The sequence below is a fragment of the Felis catus genome, chromosome C2 (assembly GCF_018350175.1).
Source record: "Felis catus isolate Fca126 chromosome C2, F.catus_Fca126_mat1.0, whole genome shotgun sequence".
In the NCBI taxonomy this organism is placed as follows: domain Eukaryota; kingdom Metazoa; phylum Chordata; class Mammalia; order Carnivora; family Felidae; genus Felis; species Felis catus.
This window is the reverse complement of record NC_058376.1, coordinates 152,927,483-152,948,180: the sequence shown is the minus strand read 5'-3', so window position 1 is coordinate 152,948,180 and position 20,698 is coordinate 152,927,483. Positions and strand designations below refer to the sequence as shown.

The following is a 20,698-nucleotide window of genomic DNA, read 5'->3' as shown; positions in this document are numbered from 1 at the left end:
AATTCAGCCTATAAATTCTTTTGTTGGGCCTGCCGGTATGTTTGTTTGTTCTTTTTTTATTGTGAACTCGTTGCCCGTGTTCTAAAAGTAGGCACTTCAAATGACATTGTAGACCTTTGGCTTCTCTTGAAAAACGCGAAGGTCGGCCTTCTCGGGGTCAGCCTCCCTCGTGGGGGCAGTGGACTTCGGCTGGGTGGGAGTGGCCTCCTTAGCTGGTTCCAAGCCAGGTGTCCCTTGTCACCCGTCAGCCTACTTGCAGTGTTACTTGTTCTTACACCTGTTACGACACCTTCCTGGATCTCACTGGCATTTGGGTTTGAGGCCCCTGATTTACAGGAATAGGTATTGAATTCAGCTACGATCCAAGACTGGCCAGCGTAACCCGTGTTCCCTTATCCATTAAGTAGTTTTGTGAGTTGTACCTTTTTCTGCCACTGGAGTTCACGCCTTCCTGGTTAGCTTTAGCTCCGTGCCGGCCTGGGAGAGGGGAACCTAGTTCCTCGTGCAGCATTTATTTTCACGCTTGCCTTGTGTTATGAAATTTCATATTCCCACTCGGTTGGTCCTGTCACGTGTCTGTTACACGAGGCGCTCTTACCATGGTTGTAACCCGTTTCGCAACCTCAGCTTGCACTTTTAAGACCCATACCTTGTTCTCCCCGCACCGGTCTGCTTGTTTTCCGCTTGGTAGGGCTCCCCGCGGAGGGGGGACTCCGAGCCGGTTAGCTTCGCGGTCACGCGGACGGGGGCCCGGCCCCGCTACCGGCAGCCGGGGAAGTCAGGCGCTTCCCCACTTCCCCGGGGCCCTCTGGCCTGTGGGGCAGCACGGCCATCACGGCCTGTGAGGCGCTTGGGAGCAAGTGTTTCTAAAGCAGCGGGCTGGAGGAAAGCGAGGGCCTCCTGTGTGAGGGCAGACACTGAACGCTTTGTTGCGACTCAACTTGGTTGCAGATGGGCTCTTACTTCGGCTCCTCCTTATGCGCAGTTGACCTGAATGCGGACGGCCTCTCTGACCTGCTGGTGGGGGCCCCCATGTTCTCTGAGATCAGGGACGAGGGGCAGGTCACTGTCTACATCAACAGAGGAAATGTGAGTACAGCGCTGGGTGCCAGGTGGACGGGTGTGGGAGAGGGACACGTGTCCAGCGAGGAGTGACTGAACAGCCCGCTGGGCTGGGCACTGGGCTCCGTTACCCAGGGGAGGAGAAAAGACCTGCCTCCTGCCATCAGAGAACCCAGCGTTCCATTAATGGAAAGCTATACGCAGCATGATTACTGCAGATGCGCGGGGATTGAGAAAAACGGTAAGGTCTGGTGTCTGTTGTTTGATTTTTTAAAAAAAATTTTTTTTTTCAACGTTTATTTATTTTTGGGACAGAGAGAGACAGAGCATGAACGGGGGAGGGGCAGAGAGAGAGGGAGACACAGAATCGGAAACAGGCTCCAGGCTCCAAGCCATCAGCCCAGAGCCTGACGCGGGGCTCGAACTCACGGACCGCGAGATCGTGACCTGGCTGAAGTCGGACGCCTAACCGACTGCGCCACCCAGGCGCCCCTGATTTTTTTTTTTTAATGTTTATTTCTTTTGAGAGAGAGAGAGAGTGCGTTTGTGCGCGTGAGCGGGGGAGGGGCAGAGAGAGGGAGAGAGAGAATCCCAAGCAGTCTCACAGTTTCACAAACCGAAGTCATGACCTGAGCCGAAGTCACGAGTGGGCTGCTTAACCAGCTGAGCCACCCAGGCACCCCTGTTATTTGATTTTGAGTGTTGACCCCGTACCTGAAACCGTTCCTCCTATTTTCTAGAAATGATTTCAGTGTAACGTACGCATGGTGTCAGGGGTCCCCATTCTTCAGGTGAAGCAGCCGAGGCCCAGAGAAGTCAAGTCCACTGCCCCCCATCACACGACTGGAAGCGGTGGGCTGGGACTTGCACCTGGGCCAGCTGGCTCCCTGGCAGTATATAGACACGTGCCCAGGGGGGCAGAGAGGCCTCCTGGAGGACACAGTGGCTGGGCAGACTCTTAAAGAAGGGGAAACAGGCACACAGGCAGGGGTGGGCGTGGGGCGGCAGGCCCCCTTAGTGCAGCGTCGCGGGTCGGGTGGGGGCCAGCGCAGTGGCCAAGGGCTGTGATCCGTATGTCCCTGATTCTGCAGATCCTTGAAAGGGGTGTGAAGGTGTCAGAAAGGTGCCTCCGCCCCTCTGCCGCTGAGTGGAGGGTTGTGGGGACAGGGACGGGGAGGAGGGGGAGCAGTGCACCCGTGGAGGCAGGAGACCAACGAGAGAGCAGAGTCTCTTCAGCATCTAGAATTAAGAATGTTCAACAAGAGAGTGAAACGCATCAATTTTGTGACCAGCAGCCTTTGAGCAAACAGGAGAAAATGCTTATGGGCTAATGAGTGAAAAGAGCGATAAAGACTGCCTGTACCGACAACCTTGAAAAATACGCAGGGGCGCCTGGGTGGCTCCATCGGGTAAGCAGCCCACTCTTGATTGCGGCTCAGGTTATGATCTCGTGGTTTGTGGATTCAAGCCCCACACTGGGCTCTGTGCTCACAGTGCTGAGCCTGCTTGGGATCCTCTGTCTCCCTCTGTCTCTGCCCCTCCCTCACCTGTATACACGCAAGCTCTCTTTCTCTCTCAAAAACCAAAAACCAACCCCCCCCCCAAAATGTTAAAAGTACACAAAATACATAGAGGACGTTAACAACAGATCTTTGTTTGTGGTGGGGCTTGGGTAGATTTCTAGCTTTCATTTTATCCAAGGAGCAAGAATGTAATACTTTCATAGTAAAAAAAAAAAAAATAGTCGGTAAAAATGTACTTTTGAGCAGGGACCCAGATGCTCGTTATCCCAATCGGGTAACTAATCCAGTCGGAGGGGGCTGTGGTATTGAACTGTAGGCGGGCAGATGTCGGAAAGAAAGGACAGCCTTTTGAACAGGAGCCAGCGAGCGTTAGAGCCTTGAGCTATCTTGGATGCTTGCAGACCCTTTGAGAAAGCGAATTGAAAACCCGGGAGCCAAGATAACTTCCTGGCACCTGTGGCCGTGAGGCTTGGCACCTGCATCCCCATTGACGTTCTAAGAGAGAGGGACAGGCATGTGTGTGTGGGGAGAGGTGAGGTGGTCATGATACAGGTGAGACCATCCGCATTTATTTAGCGGCTGCCCAGCCACGTTTGCAAGAGGATGAAACATTTGTGTAGGTGTTAACTTGTCAGGCAGTAAGGTGAGCAGCGCAGCAGCCAGCTGGAGAGTGTCTACACGAGGAATCTTGGAGCAGGAGAATGCCCCCCAACACGCGGCACCCATACGTTCCACCCCCCCCCCCCAACCAGTGTATCCTAAATGCCCGGTGGTTGCGCTGAGCACCGAGATATTCTTCGACCTGTTGGGCCTCTCCCTGTTTGATGAGTGATTACGAAGCAGCACAGAGGAGTGGAAAACACGATGGCTTTGGAGTCCGATGGAACCTGGATCTGGGCTTTTCCCCTTACTAGCCTGTGCGATGTGGAAAAGGACCTTAAAACGGGTGGCTCAGTTTCCTCATCGGTAAAGTGGGGAGAGTCAGAAGGTGTGATGTGAAGCCAGATACTCCCTGGGCTGGCTTGAGGGTGTGCGGTGGGTCCAGAGTACCTCTGCCCTGGGGCAGGTTTCGAAGTTCTTCCGCCTCAAGATATCAGATTGCGTGTTAATACTCTGATACTGACACGTCAGTGATTTGGAGGCAGAGCGTGTGTCCTCAGGTGGCTTTTGTCGCCACCGGGCGCCGTTGACCCCCTCCCTCTGTCGGTGGGTGTTCGCTCAGGAAATCCAAATCTGAGCCACACGTGCTGATGGGCCCGGCTGTGTGCACCCCCCACCCCCTGACCAAGACCTACTGGGTGTTGGATTTTCTGAATCATGACGGTCAAGATGACTAACACACGCACCTTGCAAAGCAGCTCTGTAAACTTGCACCGAAAGGCGCAGGAGACAAAAAGTAGAGATGCGCTTGCCCGTGTCAAACAACTCTGGGGAGGAAAGGTAAGGGCAGCTAGAGGATGCCGTAGGGACAGGTGTGTAGGTAGGCAGGCAGGTTTATAGAGTGTCGGGACAAGGGGGAGGTGGAGTCATCGGCCAACATGACCGTCTCCTTCCCTCTAAAAGGCATCAGGCTGTGGGAGACCCTCTGGCTGCACAGGTGAAAGGGACTCCTTTTGCCACGAGGAGAGAGAAGTTTGGGTGCCCGTGATTATGCCCGGGTGTTTCCCGCTGATGGGAGTGCTTTGGGGGTGGTGTTTGAAGCTCTGGTCTTATTGCGTTTTTTCTTTGTTTTGGTTCTGTTTTTGTTTGTGTTTTCCATTTTGTCCTCCGTCCTGTTTCCCAGGGAGCCCTCGAGGAGCAGCTGGCCCTCAGCGGCGATGGCACCTACAATGCACACTTTGGGGAGAGCATCGCCAGCCTGGGCGACCTTGATGACGATGGCTTCCCAGGTCAGTGAGCTCACACCTGCCCTCTGGCTTTGCCCCGGCAAAGCGTGCTCCTGGGCCCACCTGCCCCTCTTGGGAGGCCCCTATGGGGAGGGGGTGCCCTTTGGAGAAGATGGTCTCCGTGCGGACACTCGGGGCTGGGCTCTGAGCCCACCGTGCTTTGGCTTGTCGCAGACAAGTTTGAACGCGCGCCCTCCTGCCACCAACCTTTCTTGTGTCTGAGGCTCTGCCATGTTGTTGAGTGAGGGGGGAGTTAGACCTTCTGAGCCCCGAGAGTGACAGTGAGGGGATGGATTTGAATGCGTCCGTGCCGGGAGGGTCGGGCTGTGTGTACTGATGTCCACTCTGTCTGGACTGCAGATTCCTTCACGGTCTCGTGGCTTCTCTCTCTGGTCTGTCCGGTGCCTCTGCTTACTGTGTATGTGGTAGGCAGATGTCGGGACATGGGGGAGCCGCCTCGCTAGGGGGACGCTGAGGCGGAAGTGGGGGGACAGCTCTTGCCTCAGGCCAGACAACCAGGCTCCTTTGATACCCCTCATGCCCCGGCCAGAGAGGACCTCAGCTTGAGGTCCTGTGGGTGCGTGCCCCTCACCCTTGACCTCGCTTCTGCAAACACATGACTTTTGTTAGAAGCAAAGGGAAGAAAGTCAGGAAGATCTAGGCTTTGTTCCAGGGGTTGTCAGTTTGTGAGGGTAACGATTTTTTTTTCTTTCTTTTTCTTTTTTTTGGGGGGAAGTGAGTGCCATTTTGTGCAAGTCCCTTCTCCAGGAAGAGTTGACTCTCTCAGTTATGCAATAACCATAGTCTATGGAAGTCCCCTGTCTGACAGAAATTTGGGTGGGTGGTTTATATTTGCAATTTTTTTTTTTTTATTGGATGGGTCCGTGATTTTTTTTTATGAAAGGATGAGGTCGGAACTTTTCTGGAACTAAACCCTTCTCAGTTTTGATGATTTTCTTCCTACTTTTTTTTTTGTTTTTTCCTGCTAAGCAACTGTGGGTCTACTTTAATGTCTGAGCAACCAACAACCAAGAAATTTCTGGTACAGAGGGACCCACGTGAGGGCAGGAATGAGGAAAACTGTCCTTACAGTATTCCACGTGGCTTTCTAACCCATAGCTGTTTTTCTCCCTTCAGATGTGGCCATTGGTGCACCCAAGGAGGATGACTTCTCGGGGGCCGTCTATATCTATCACGGCGACGCTAGTGGGATCGTCCCTCAGTACTCAATGGTAATTGCTGTGAGAATAACATGCGAACTGTTCATACCTTCATCTGACAAACACATAGGGAACCTGTAGTCCATACCACACCCCGGGGTACAGAGGAAAACACAACACGGTTCCTACCTTCAACCTTCTCACCCTCCAGTGAAAGAGAGAAACCATTGGTATTGCTTATTAAAACTCAAAAACCTATTCAGAGACTCCCGAGTTTGCTCACATTCGGGGATGCATTCTGCCTGTGTGAAAGATTACATCCAAATTCTTACCCCCCAGTTAGAGTTATTTATTGAAGATGAGGAAGGGGCTCGCTTTTTTTTCGTGACTCCTTTATCAACCGTCGGTGCAAGCCAAAGGAATACGCTGTAAAATAGAAACTTTTTAAAAGTTTATTTATTTATTTTTGAGAGAGACAGAGACAGCATGATCGGGGTAGGGGCAGAGAGAGAGAGACAGAGAGACAGAGAGAGAGAGAATCCCAAGCAGGCTCCGCACCATCAGCTCAGAGCCTGATTTGGAGCTCAAACTCACAAAATCACGAGATCATGACTTGAACCGAATGAAACCAAGAGTCGGACACTTAACTGACTGAGCCACCCAGGCATCCCCAAAACAGAAATTTTTTTAATGTTTATTTATTTTTGAGAGAGACAGAGACAGAGACAGAGACAGAGGGTGAGTGGGGGAGGGGCAGAGAGAGGGAGACACAGAATCTGAAGCAGGCTCCAGGCTCCGAGCTGTCAGCAGAGCCTGACGCGGGGCTCGAACCCATGAACCGTGAGATCATGACCTGAGCCGAAGTTGGACGCTTAACCGACTGAGCCACCCAGGCACCCGGAATTGTAAAATATAATGTAGAGAGACAGTGGTCCACAGAAGAGGGGGCTTGAAAGCTTTCACGGGGCTGATGGTTATAACGGCACTGAAATGAGCTGGTCAAAGCTCTGGCCTTGGGCGCCAGACTTGGGAATGTGGAAGTGGTTTGAGTTCTGGTTTTTTGCCATATCAGCTGGGTGTTCAATCTTGCTGATGGTGTTAAGCCCAGCCCATGGGAAAAAAGGAAGTCACTCTTTGGACAGAAGCATCGTCAGGGTATTTGTGGATGTCTGTGTGTAGAGTTGGCACAGGCCTGTGTTATTCTCCCAGGGAGTGGGTCAGTGACAGAAAGGGACTGAGCACAGGTCGAGAAATTTCCTATCAGCAAATATTGATCTATTGAGCGCTTTTTATGTGCTCACCGCTTCCTACTCCTGCTTCTATTTCCCATCATGAAGAAGCTTGCCTCGTATCTTGATTATCGCTAAGGAAACAGAACTTTTAACGGAGTCACGTTCTCATAACATGTTCTACAAGTGAGGCGTTAGTAAAGCGTCAAAGCCTGTTCATGCACTAAAGTAGATGACGGTAAGAAAGAGACTTTACAAGCTGATTTTAAGAGGCGGTGCCCAAGTGTAAGTTCAGTCCATGCACTCATGATTGCTCTTCTTGCAGGAGATACAAGTGAGCTGATTAAGGGTTGAGGGTCGATTCATTGCCAGCTTCCAGCACCCTCTCCGCTGGGGCCGGCCCAGCTCGGTGGCTCCCATAGCAGCAGACACGGAGCGCAGAGAGGAGGGACCACTCTGCCCTATTCTTTTCTTTAGTCCTTGTCGTAGTCCCGTGAGATGGTATCTTTATTTTCCACCTTTTCTTTATGAGGGGTCCAGCCCAGGGAGGTGACTTTGCTTGTCCAGGGTCTCCGGCTAGTAAATGGCAGTGTGGCCACTGAGACTTTGCCAGTCTGACTCCCAAACCTTTTATTGTAGCCACGCCCTCAACTCCACACTGGAGGAAGGAACACTCAGGGAAGCTCACTTGGAAAACTTAGAAGTAAGGAAACTTATTTTGCTTGTGAGGCATGCATACTCCAAGGGGCATGGGTTTACCCGGACCACTGTCTTTTCACTAGAGATGATGGCAATCAATGGTGGCAATAAGCTCATAGGTGACTCAGCCAATGTGGCAGGAGGAAGAGAGCTTTGGGCACGGGTTGGCGGCCACGTCTGTGTGGTGCGGGCTGCTGTAGTCTGAGGTAGGGACCTTCTTCCCGATGTGACGAGCAGAAAGTCATCCAGGGAACCGTGTCCTCAGGCAGTTGCCGGGGTCACTTTCCACGCATCCTCCTGGAAGCTTGTTCCTGGACCTTGGAAGCAAATCATAGGGAGAGGCAACCTGTCAGAGACCCCTGCTTCCCTCCTCCAGTGTTTTGTTTTGTTGCTGGGTGGAATCCCTACAGAGAACTGAAGTACAGATTTTGTGGTTAGCGTGGAGTGCCTTCAGTCGGAAGCAGGGATCAGCAAGCAGCTGGACCCATCCTGCCTTTGTCAGCAGGCTGGCAGGCTCATTAGCTTTGACAAAGAGAAGTGGTTTGGGGCACTTTAAAAAAAAAAAAAAAGGAAAGATACAACTCTGCTTATGCTTTTCTAAGCCGCTAATATGTATATGATAAGGTCACTGATTTAAAAGGAAAAAAAAAATCCTTTAACGACAGATTCTTCAGGGCTGGGGTCCAGACAGAGCAGGCATTGTGCTGGTGAACCGGAGGAAGAAATCAGAAACAGCTCTGGGCAAAGGAGTTGCTTTTCTTTGGCCCAGACTGGTATTATTTCTGCCGGGTAAATTGTGAGATCAGGGCTGCAGTTTGTCCGCGTTCCTCTTTAACTCATTCCTCTTTCTTGAGTTCACCACGAAAAGTGTTGATTTTAAGATCCTTGTGTGCCTTTCTCAATCTGAGAGTCCCCTGGGCATGTCATGGCGGCCCGTGTGATCTTTCTCCTGCTAGTAAGGACACTGCACGTAAACCTGGTCGAGCGGAGGTTTTCCAAGGCTCCTGGTTTTCATTTGGGGTTATTAGCACTGAGCAGACTTATCTTCCTGGCTTTATGGCATAATGGCTTGCAGATGTCTGTGGGATAACTTAAGCCTGCATCGCCACCCCCGGATGGACCACCCCTTCACTCTTCCCCCTCGTCCCAGCCACAACATAGCTTAGAAGGGGAGACCCGGGACCAGCCGCTGCTAGCCTGCCTGGGCTGCGGAGCTGAGACGGTGGCCTTCAAAAAGTGGCTTGGAAGAAAGAGACGCACGTACATGTTTGTTTAGACAGAGCCATGTGGGATGAGGAACTCTGCCTGTTCGCAAGAAACATTTCTTCAGTGTGTGCTGTGCTGTTGTGATTCGTACGTTGATGCTCACGTATTTTCTGTTGGGTGGCTTAACTGAAGATGGCAAGTGGAGGGTTATTTGCAGCAATGGGCTCCCAGGAGGGGTCGGGGAAGGTCCCTGGCATCTCCGTCTGTGGATCCTATGGAAACTCCCTCTCCCCACTCTCATGACTTCTCTGCAGGATGACTCAATAAGGAAAAAGGATATGGAAAGAGAGTCCTTAGAGAGCCCCTGGATATCTGTAAACCTGGTTCTGATAGGGATTTTGCTGTATGGCATGAAAACAAAGCATTTTTCTTATCATCCACAATGAGGGCCCTGGGAGGTTAGCCTCCCAAAAGAGACCGTATAAACAAAGGGAAGAAGGAACACACCAGATCCCAGGGGATGGGACTTTTCTGATTCAGGAAGTGTGATATCTTTTGAGGAACTGTGCCACCCAAACGAATGAAGGGGTTTGGTTGTGTCGTAAAGGGTCCTGAACCAGTGCAGTCCTTTGTGAACGTAAGTTGAACATAAGTTGAGTTAACTTAAGTTTACTCATCATTAAGCTGAGTAACAGTACAGATGCCCCTTGGCGGTAGAGCTGTGAACTCCACAGGGCCGCCTTTTAGGGAGGAGGGTGGCTTCCTCTGCTGTTTTGCATTTCCCACCGTTTGTGGTAGGAAGGTTCAGGGCCGTGGAGCTCCAGATTTACTAGCTAGAACTGTTTCATCCTGTCTGTGAGGCTCAGGAGCCCGTAGATGTTCTGGTTAACTTGACTGAGTGGCAGTTTCCCTGTGGCCATCTTTTCCAGCTAGATGCACCAGTGGCCTGTCCACTTAGGGAAAGACTAACATGAGCAGAGGGGTGTTCCATGTTTGGTACATATTTGGGTAGAGAGATCTAAGGAAAACACGTTCTTAGAACTCCAGCCAGCTTGGGGCGCCTGGCTGGCTCATTTGGTTAAGCATCCGGCTTTGGCTCAGGCCACGATCTCATGGTTTGTGAGTCTGAGCCCCACGTCGGGCTCTGTGCTGACAGCTTGGAGCCTGGGGCCTGCTTCCGTCTCTGTGTCTCCCTCTCTCTCTGTCCCTCCCCCGCTTGTGCTCTGCCTCTCTCTCAAAAATAAATAAATATTTAAAGAAAAAAAAAAAAAACTTCAGCCAGCTCTACCTGTGTGGAAACAAAACAGAACCTCTGTTGGAAATGGAAGTAAACATCCGTTTCGAACTTCATTTGGCAGGTGAAAACATTACACACCAGTCTAGGTGGAGTTTTCATTAACACTGAGCTTGGAAACATTTTTAAACAATGACATGTGACGAAGGCAAGTAATAATACAGGAGTGTGTGGTCTTCAACTGCACGCTAAGAACTCCGTGATCAAATTAGGACTACAGTTTTCTGTTTCCACAGTTTGAGGACCAAGTGTCCTACAGAAGTTGCACAGAACAGTCCTGGGTTCTTATTTATGACTGTGCTCCTGTCCGGCGACTCAATTTCCCTATTATCTGTTTCAGAAACTGTCGGGGCAGAAGATAAGTCCGGTTCTGGGGATGTTTGGTCAGTCCATATCAGGAGGCATTGATATGGATGGAAATGGCTATCCTGGTAAGCTGTTTTTCTTTAAAGGCAAATGAGATAAACGAGCATAAATGCTTGAGGTAGAGTCATTTCCAGTCTGGTAAGCAGTGGCCACATCTATTTAGAATCAGGAGAATTCCCACAGTAGAATGGGATGCTTTGCCTAGTGTTTGATTTGAAGGTGTTGACGTTTATTTGGGGGTTTTAGAATGATCTGTGCTGAAGAGTTTAAGCACCACAAGGGTGGATTGCAACAGTGATTTCGAAGGAAACAACAAAAGAAAAACGAAAACAAAAAACAGTGATTTCTGTGGCAGCAGCTCTTTCTAAAAGCACTGTCCACTTTAAAAATGTTAGCAAAAACTCATGTTTTGCTCAATAACTACCCGTAGTAAGAGGCTTCTTACTCTTGAGAGGGAAAAAGGAGCTGAGCAATCCCTTCCCCACCTCCCAGCCCCTGCAAGAAAATTAAAAAAAATTTGGAGCAGAAAAGAAAACCGTGCCCTCTCCCTGATGGACAGAACAGACCTTCACCCTTCAAGGCTGCCTGCCTTGGCTTCAGGGTTAATGAATGCCTTGTGGTGGTTGAGGCTAATTGAATAAAAATGCACGATTTCCAACCTCAATCCCAAGTGTTGTCCAGTTAGGTAAAATTGACTGGGCAGTGGGATGATGGTTTTTCTGGTGTTCTTCTGTGGTTAGGTGAGGAAATGAGATAAGAATTAGAAAAAATCCAGGGGGCACCTGGGTGGCTCAGTTGGTTAAGCGTCTGACTCACTGTTGAGCTCAGCCCAGGTCATGATCCTCAGGATCGTGACGTTGAGCCCTGTGTTGGGCTCTGTATTGGTCTCCATGCTAGCATGAAGCCTACTGAAAAAGAAAGAAAGAAAGAAAGAAAGAAAGAAAGAAAGAAAGAAAGAAAGAAAGAAAGAAAGAGAAAGAAAGAAAGAAAGAAAGAAAGAAAGAAAGAAAGAAAGAAAGAAAGAAAGAAAGAAAGAAAGAGAAAGAAAGAGAAAGAAAGAAAGGGAAGAAAGGGAAGAAAGGGAAGGAAGGAAGGAAGGAAGGAAGGAAGGAAGGAAGGAAGGAAAAGAAAAAAGGAAAGAAAAGAAAAGAAAAGAAAAGAAAAGAAAAGAAAAGAAAAGAAAAGAAAGAAGGAGAGAGAGGGAGGGAGGAAGAAAGGAAGAAGAGAGGGAGGGAAGGAAGGAAGGAAGAAAGGAAGGAAGGAAGGAAATTTGAAAGAATCCAAAACCATCATGGAATCCAGAAAACGTTTCCATGAAACCATAGATCATCTTGCTATCTGCAGGAAGTATTTCTTTCCACTTAAAACGCCTCCGAAGGATCTCTGAAATCCAGTGTGTCCTGTACCAGGGCACCACCGGACTCTTGTAGTTTCTTATGGGCAGCAGTGTTGATCATTTCTTGTGACTTTCCTGAGCTAGGAGGAAGGAATAGGAAAGGGTCATTGTCGAAGTTTTTGTTCCTGTGGACACTCACGGGTCTTTGTAAGTGGGAGAAGGCAGTTGTTCTCATTTGGGGTAATTTGTGGCCGCCTCAAAATAATACCTTACATTGGTTTAGCAGTTCAGTATACGCAAAATGCTCCCACATGTAATATCCATCTTATGGTTAGCGCAGCAGGTAGGTAGAGACAGGGTGTCCTCCACTTGACAAGGATACTGAGCCACAGAGAACTTAGGGGACTGGCCAGAGACCACATCGTGATGGGAGGGGACATACCTTCAGCTCTGCACACGCACTGTGAGTAGGTGTGTTCACACTTGGTGACCCGTGTGAATTTCTTGCCTTTTTTGTAAAAGAAATGACAAATTGCCCTGGTTCTTTTATTTTCAAATATCTAGTCAACTCAAAAAGACTATTGGAAACAGCAAAATTAACAAGCACACCCAAGTACAGAAATTTTAGCAGCACTACAATTCATGGGTTTGCTGTTTCTTTTTCCTTGATGAGAGTATTGTATAGACGTGGGGATTCAGGCTCTCTCGGATTCAGATGCTTGGCTCTGTGAGGCGGTAATGGGAATCCCAGGACTAAGGAGTCTGTATCCGAGGGGAAGAAAGGCAGAGAGTTCTTGGATGAGTATATATTTCCTAAATTAAAGTTATCCAAGAATAAACATTACCAGCTAACACTTGCAGGTTGGTTTGTAGTGTACTAAGTATTTCATGAATTTTCAGATGTAACTATATGATTTAACATATTTAACATGTACTTAAATATTTAAAAATTGTCATATTTAACAACTATTTAATTTTGTGTTTAATAAATATTTAACAGAGGTCTTCTGATTTAAACGTTATGAACTCTCATCAGATTTTGAAGAAGATACTGGGGATAATTATGTCCATACTACAGACAAGGACACCCTGAGAACCTCTGAGGTCACACAGAGTGAGGGGTGGAGCAGAGATGATTCACATGTTCTACAGAACCTAGAGCTTTTTCCAGGTCCTCTAGTTCCAAATACCCATCTCTCTAGTTCACTGGTGTCCAAAAGATACATAACATGAGCCACATATATATTTAAAATATTCTGGGAATTATATAAAAAAAGATGAAAAGAAATAGGTGAAATTAATTCCGATAATCAATGTAAAAAATTTTGAGCTAGTTCATGTTCTTTGCGCCAGGTCTTTGAAATTGGTCTGTATTTTACATTTCCTACGCATCTCAGTTCAGACTGACCACGTTTCAAGGTCTCGACAAGCCACACCTGCTGATGGGCAACCATGCAGGACAGTGTGGCTCTCACTTTTACGAGATTCTTGTATGGCCCAGAGGAAGGCTGTCAGGGGCCTCTGACCTCAGTGCTGGGCCCGCGTGGCTGTGGACCTAGGCGGGGGGCGGGGGGGATGGGCTTCAACACATTTTTGAATGCTGTGAACTTCTCATTTTCAGATGTGACTGTTGGAGCCTTCATGTCCGACAGTGTAGTTCTTCTAAGGTGAGATGCTTCTCGAATTCCATTCTTCGTGATGGGGGCTGGAGTTTGGCGGTAGGGTGGTAAGGGGAGTTATTCCCCGTTAGTCCGTAATTCCGTCTGTCCTCTTCCTGGAGGCGAGGGGTGCTTGGAAAGTGAGGATGTTGCCTTTCTTTTCTCGTTCTTCTTATCTCCTATCCCAGAGTTCCAGCTGGTGGACCTTGAATGGCCTGCAGCTGTGAGGTGGTAGCATCCCTGGAGCTTCTAGACAGAGCCTGGGGTGGCTTAAGCCCTAGGGATTTTGCCTCTTGCCTTGAACAACTGCTTCATTAACATGTGTGCATGATATGATCGTTTCCTATGGGTGCAGGACACTCAAGGGGGCTGTGAAGCACTGCCCTGTCCCATCTCTTAGTCCCGACCTGTTACTCCCTAGACACCTGGGGGCCGGGAGCCTCTTGCCCTTAGGACAGGACACCACTGCCTGCGGAGGCCAAGGTGAGGGACGTGAGCTCGTGAGCTCGGGCCCAGGGTTCCTAAAGCCCCTGTGGCCTGGCTGTCTCCTACAGAGGCTGTGGGCTGCCGTCCCGCTGTGAACCATCTCCAAGGATTTCTGTCTGTGTGAGTCAGAGGAGGCAGAATTACCCTTTGGAGTGGGAGCCAGCTCTTAGGTTTTGTTAATAACCTGATGGCAGAACTTTCTAAAACGGGCCAGTAGGATCTTAGAGCTGGAAGGGATCCCAGAGGCCATGTAGTTGCACACCCCAGATTCTTCTCATTCAGCAGTGCCTTCCTCTGAGTGCCTTCCTCTGAGTCTCCAGCGGCTGCAAGCAAGGCACAGGGCCTCCTTTTGAACGAGGTGCCCCGGGGTGGGAGCTTAGTAACTTCTGAGGGAACCAGTTAACCCCCAGGCAATTCGGAATGTTAAATTGTTAAGGAGGCAGGATAGCCTTAGGTTAGGAGGGTCAACTGGGGGGGGGGGGGTGGATGGCCTGGATTTGAACCCCTCCTCTGTTTGGCAGGAGGGGGGTTCCTGGGTAGGTCAGGTAACCTCTCTCAGTATTCTCACCCGTTAAAAAGGATAACGGCAGTACTTACCTCACTGGGTTGGTAGAACTCCATTGAGTTAGTACGAGTTAGTAGTTCAAGCAAAATGCATAAGAACGGTCCGGTGGTCGATACGTGTTAGCAGTTAGGTAAACTGGGCTAAATTCTGCCTCTTGATCCTGTATCTTGCACGTAGCAGCCCTTCCGTACTTGATGGTGGCATGTGTGTCTCCCAAGCGGTGACTTCACTAAGATGACGCCTCCCTGTTGTTTTCATTATTGCCGTGTGATTAGGTCTCCGCTTTCTTCATCAACCAACCCTTCCTGTGGGTTGGCCGTTTCCTCTGAGATAAGCCAGCTTATGTACAGATAGATGACTGAAGTCACACTTCAGAAGCTGAGTTCGCCCACCCCCCCCCCGTGCCTCTGTGCTGTCCTCCCCCTCTTCGTCACCCCGAGCAGCCTGCTCTGGCTTGTCGCAACTCCTCTTGAACAAAACACGATCCCCGGCTCTCGCAGTTGAAACCGGGCCCTCTCAATTGAAACTGGGCCCTCTCAAAACCGGGAGCGGCTGACTTAAGGTAGATCCTGGAAATTCTCCTTCTCGTCATTCTTGTATTTTGCAAACTTCCAGCCGTGAGCTTCGGCCCAGAGGGGGTTCTCTCTCCCTCTCTTTCATGGCAACGCATGGCCTTCTCCTGGAGTTTCGCCCACACATGGATGTCAACGTCAAGTGAGGCAGTTACACGGCGACGGGGGCCCCAGACCCCAGCCTGGGGTGGGGGCGGGGGGTGAATCTGGCGAGGAGAGACCTTCCAGGGACGAAGGCAGGGTCCTTCCGGGGGAATGCCGGGGACGGCGTATCAAGAGAAGAGGCTTTAGGAGAGGGAATGCGGGGCACTGCCCGGCCGAGGTGGTCAGCAGAAGGCCCTCCTTTGTTCGGCTGATATCATTGACCTGTTGTGGTGCAGCTGCGTCTGATTCTGGGTGCACCTTGCAGAACGATAAACAAGTAAATGATGCAACTAGTGTTTGGTAAGTGCCCACCTACCACATGCCAGGCACTGTTCAGGCACTCACGTGCCTTAACTCTTTTTGGTGGTTCTTGTTTTTTTGTTTTTTGTACTGAGGTAAATTTGCATACAGCAGAGCCCGCCCATGGAAGCATACTGCTTTGGTGAGTTTTGACCAGTGTAGGTGCCCGTGGAACTGCCACCCCATGAAGATAAATAACATAGCTGGGAGCCTGGGTGGCTCAGTCAGTTAAGTGTCCGGCTCGTGACTTCGGCTCAGGTCATGATCCCACGGTTCACGGGTTCGAGCCCCACATCAGGCTCCGCACTGACTGTGCGGAGCCTACTTGGGATTCTTTCTCTCTCCCTCTCCCTCTGCCCCCCCTCCCCGCCCCCGCTCATGTGCTCTGTCTCTCTGTCTCTCAAAATAAATAAATAAACTTAAAAAAAAAATAAAGAACATTTCCATCAGTCCAGAAAGTTTCTTCCTGCCTCTTCCCAGCTATGCCCCCTCCTGATAGAGCAATTCTTCCTGTTCTAAAATTTCACATGAGTGGAATTATATAGTATACACCCTTTTGGTTCTGGCTTCTTTCCCTCAATAGAGACTCATCTATGCTTTGTGTCTTGTTCAGTTCTTTTCTCCCCCTTACTGAGTAGCTGTCTGTTGACTGAATATACTGTAGTCTGTTCATTGGTTCTCTTGTCGATAGAACATATTTTAATTCTTAGGTTTTTTTTTTTAATTTTTAAAGCTTATTTGTTTTGAGAGAGAGAGAGAGAGCGCGTGGGGGGTGCAGGGGTGGGCAGAGAGAGAGGGAGAGCGAGAATCCCAGGCAGGCTCCGTGCTGTCAGTGTGGAGTTTGAACTAGTGTGGGGCTTGAACTCATGAACTGTGAGATCATGACCTGAGCCGAAACCAAGAGTCGGACGCTTAACCGACTGAGCCACCCAGGGACGCCTAATTCTTAGTTTCTGTAACAGCTCCATGATATAGATATTTTTATTCTCATTTTACAGATGAGGAAACCAAGTGGCACTGAAGTTTTATTCATTTTAAAAAAGAAGATCATCGTAGGTTGTGGTCAGTGCCGGGAAGATGATAGAGCAGGGTTATGTGGTTGAGGGCACCTGCCCGCATTGAGTCCAGCAGGGAAGGCCATGTAGACTGAGTCCTGTTAGAGGTGGTGGTGTGGGGTCAGCGGTGCCCTTGTCTCAGGCAGGTCTGCAGAAGTGAGGGGCCGAAGTCAGATCGCTGTGGGTGAGAGAGACAAGGAGAAGCAAGAAAGGGGGAGGAGGGAGGTGGGATGTATGTAGGCTGTGAGTGGCAGGGACCTCCTCTTGGAGCTGGGCTCCAAGATCGGAACAGGCCCCGGGCAAGGTTCAGCAGGGGACGTGGGTGAGGAGGAGCTCCTCGGGTCTCTTCTGGGAGCTTCAGGTACTCAGAGTGCAGGGAAGGCTTTAGAGGTGAGCTGGGGCCCGTTAGAGAGGGGACAGGGAGGAGCAGGCAGGCGGAGGGACTGCTGAGGATGTCTGAGCGGCCAGGAAGGCTGGTCATCTGTGGTGACATCTGCTGATGAGCTGCTGGACGTGGCTGAACAACCGTGGGCAAGAAGGTCTGGAGACGTCAGCTGGCTAAGCTAGGTGGGCATCTCCGGCAGGGCCTAGCTGGCTGGCAACTTAGGTGGACTTTGAGTCACTTCAGAGTTTGGGTGGGACCCGAAAAGGAAGCCAAGCATGTGTATGCGTATGTGCAAGACACAGCACGCCCGTTCTTACGCCTCTAAGGAAGAGACTCCACATGTGTATGGGCTTGAAATCCTCTGGGCTGCCGTTAGGAGAAAAACCTTACTGAGATTGGTTTCAAGTACCTAGACCTTCATTAGCTTCCTGGACGAGGCGGCTCCAGGGCTGTTTGGTAGCCTGGCATCTCCACCAGGGTGTAGGCTCTTTGTCTGTTCCCCTGTGTCTGTCCCATAAGCGGCACCTGCCCCCGTTGGAAGCTGGGGTGATGGGAGCCGATACCACATCAGAGGACATCCTAACTGGTTTTACTGTTTGCTTGGAAGTACATACAGGTGAAATACAGATCTACCTTGAATTAGGAAGGAGTTAATGTTATGATAAACCCATCATAAATTGAAAATATCATGAGTGGAAATGCATTTACTGCCTGAAACCTCCTGAACATCACAGCTTAGCCTAGCCTACGTTGACTGTGCTGAGAGCACTTACATTTGCTGAAGGTTGGGCAGAATGATCCAACACAAGGCCTATTTGATAACACAGTGTTGATTATCTCATGCAAATTATTGAACTCTACGGAGAGCGACCATCAGAATGGCCATGTGGGTACAGAAGATCTGGCTCTCTCGTGACTGGTTGCTGACCCTAGGAGCTGCACCCACTGGTCCCCACACGATCATCCCACATAGCACCAGCATGCAAAAAGACCCAAATTCACAGTTCAAAGTTCAGTTTCTACTAAATGCACATGGCTTTCGTCCCTTCATCAAGTAGAAAAATCGTTAAGTCGAACCATCATAAGTCAGGGACCATCTGTATCAGGATCTGAACTGTCAGAGTCGTCAGAAAGAAGTATTCCAGCCACCAGCTTTTTAGAAATAAAGTCTTGGGGCGCCTGGGTGGCTCAGCTGGTTAAACATCTGACTTCAGCTCAGGTCATGATCTCACGGTTCGTGGGTTCGAGCCCTGCATCGGGCTTCACACTGACCATGCAGAGCCTGCTTGAGATTCTCTCTCTGCCTCTCCCTCATTGTGTGTATGTGGGGGCTCTCTCTCTCTCTCTCTCTCTCTCTCTCTCTCTCAAAATAAATAAACTTTAAAGTCTTGGAAGCCTTTGCAGTGCTGTCCTTGGGTGCCCCTTTGCTTTTTTCTCCGAGGCTGGCCCAGCTCTGCCCTGCGTGAGTTTGCCTTCTCAGATGAGCTTGGGAGGGCAGGGCATGTGTCAGGGTGATAGGCTACTCTTCTGTGCCACTTAAGTTCAAAGGAAATGGTGAGAGAGTTCAGGAGAGATTTTGGGGCTTTCTGTGGTCCAAAGACGATTCTTGGAATTGAAACAGGTCCGAGGGCCCGATCTGGTGTTGGTGGGACATGTGCTTCTGAAGGTCCTTGTCCTCACGTTAGAGGATTCTGCGTTGATAGCCTCTGTCCATGTCCCTGTCAGTTTGCCAGATGGCTCACCCTGCCATCCTCTGCAGGGCTCTGCTGTGAGGAAGGACCAGGCGGCCTCCCCGACACGGTGGCCCCTGGGATGGTGGGAGGCAGAAAGGCCTTTCTTCCATGTGGTGACCAGGCAGGATGTGCCCTGGGCAGGGTAGAGGCTTTCATGGGGTGGAGACCAGCTCTCCTTGGTGCCTGTGTCAGTTGTATGAAACTTGAGGCCCTCCTGTGGTTTTCAGCACCTTGGCCTAGAGTGAAGTTGGTACCCATTTAACACCTAGGGATTTTGAACACCTATCCTGAGGATGTCAGGATGAATTTGCTGGGATCCTAGCCCTTAAGGGGTCTGCAGGCTGGTGGGGCAGGTTTGGAAATAGATAAGGAACTTAATTAATAAGTGAGGTGAGGTGTGAATATAGTGCTGGGGCCGTGGGGGAGGGGACCCAACTACCAGGGGTCTTCGGGAAGGCCTCCTGGGAGGGGGAAGGCAAGCTGGCTGTAGAAGGACCCCTGGGGCTTTAGAGAGTGTCTCTGGCATTTGTACAAACACACTGACCAAGAGCAGGCCATTTGTTTTCTAAGTTATTTATAGCATCTTCTCAGGATGAACCCAGAAGAAAGTTGGAAGGCCCCAGCACATTGGATTTCTTTCAGGCACCGCTGTTGTCTGACTTCTGCCGGCCTCTCAGCTGGATTTGCTCTGGGAGACCCACAGTTCCCTTGTACTTGTCACAGCTGTCCTGATCTTGGCCCACATCCATGGCAGTGGTGGCAGCAGTGAAAACCCCTCCCCCCCCCCCCCCCCCGGGCCTCGTGTCTCCCTCCTTCCCTCTTTCTCCGAGGTCTTCCTTAATACTTGTGTCTCTGAGAGTTGTGTTCCTCTTTCCCATCTGTCTTGTCACCGCGGGCGCTCCGCAGGATCTTTGCACACAAGGGAGGTCATTGTTCACAAGCCACTAAAGCCCCTTAATCTTGTTATGTCACCCCAGTGGCATGAAGGCCGGGCTCCCTAGAGGTAAGAGGATCTCTTTGTGAGCCCTGGAGGGAAGAAGGTTAAGCCACCCGCTTAGGTGAACCGTGCCTGAGCAGGTGTTTACAAGGAGAATGGAATGGTGGGAGTCACTCGGCTTTCCCTGGGCGATCCTGGGGATCCACGGGGGGCACAGCAGGGATGCTGTGCATCCAGTAAGCACAGGGTGGGGGGTTGAGGGTGGTCCATGTTGGCGATAAGAGTGCGGATGTTTATGGGGTTTCACTGGCTCCTGAGGCCAGCGGTTGATTTCTTCAGCTCTGAAGTGCTTTGCTGTTACCAGCTGGGACTCCATGAATCAGGTTCTTTTAGAAAAATACTTGATGAATTGAGGGGAGTAAATGGAGGGGGAGGTTTGACCCAGTGGATGGGACTGGAACTCTGTAGTTCTTGTTCCCAATGACAGTACATGCTTTGGGGGATTCCCATGGTGCATCTCTGTCTCCAGCCCTGGCATCTGCTGTAGGAACTCCTCTTAAATATATTACTATCTTTCTAATAAAATGGAAATCGGAACTTAATTGGTGAAATTTTAAATAATCACCCAACATCTGGCAGTTCATTTATGGCTTCAACCAGATGTGTTTTATTAACAACTGACTTGCCTTTATTACTGGGAAGCTAACCATTAATTTATTAGGAAATAAACCACTTCTAAAACCAGGAAAAAGTATTTACGGGGCACACTGGCCCTTCCCTCATGGGTAATTTCATGCTTTAATTAAATGCTGGGCTGAAGGCCTAGGATTTCTTTCGCCCGGTTAGTCCTTGTTTGGTTCCGAGAGAGCATGACTAAGTCACCTCCACCTCTCGACATGCAGGGCGAGACCCGTCATCACGGTGGATGTCTCCATCTTCCTCCCGGCCTCCATCAACATCACGGCGCCTCAGTGTCACGATGGGCTGCAGCCTGTGAACTGCCTGAATGTCACCGCCTGCTTCAGCTTCCACGGCAAGCACGTTCCGGGAGAAATTGGTAATGAGCCCCTGAGCGAGGGCTCAGGAGGCCACCTTGGCTGGC

General features: G+C 50.1%; 1 protein-coding gene across 4 annotated transcripts in view; it reads left to right on the top strand.

Annotated features, from left to right (window-relative positions):
• Positions 1-20,698, top strand: part of ITGA9 (integrin subunit alpha 9) — a 362,074-nt gene that overhangs the window by 58,631 nt on the left and 282,745 nt on the right. For all 4 annotated transcript variants that reach the window (XM_023260749.2, XM_023260752.2, XM_023260750.2 and 1 more), the window contains exons 9-14: positions 952-1,089; positions 4,369-4,474; positions 5,609-5,703; positions 10,400-10,490; positions 13,383-13,428; positions 20,499-20,653. In XM_023260749.2, the coding sequence (XP_023116517.2) occupies positions 952-1,089; positions 4,369-4,474; positions 5,609-5,703; positions 10,400-10,490; positions 13,383-13,428; positions 20,499-20,653 (631 nt within the window). The remainder of the gene's footprint in view (positions 1-951; positions 1,090-4,368; positions 4,475-5,608; positions 5,704-10,399; positions 10,491-13,382; positions 13,429-20,498; positions 20,654-20,698) is intronic.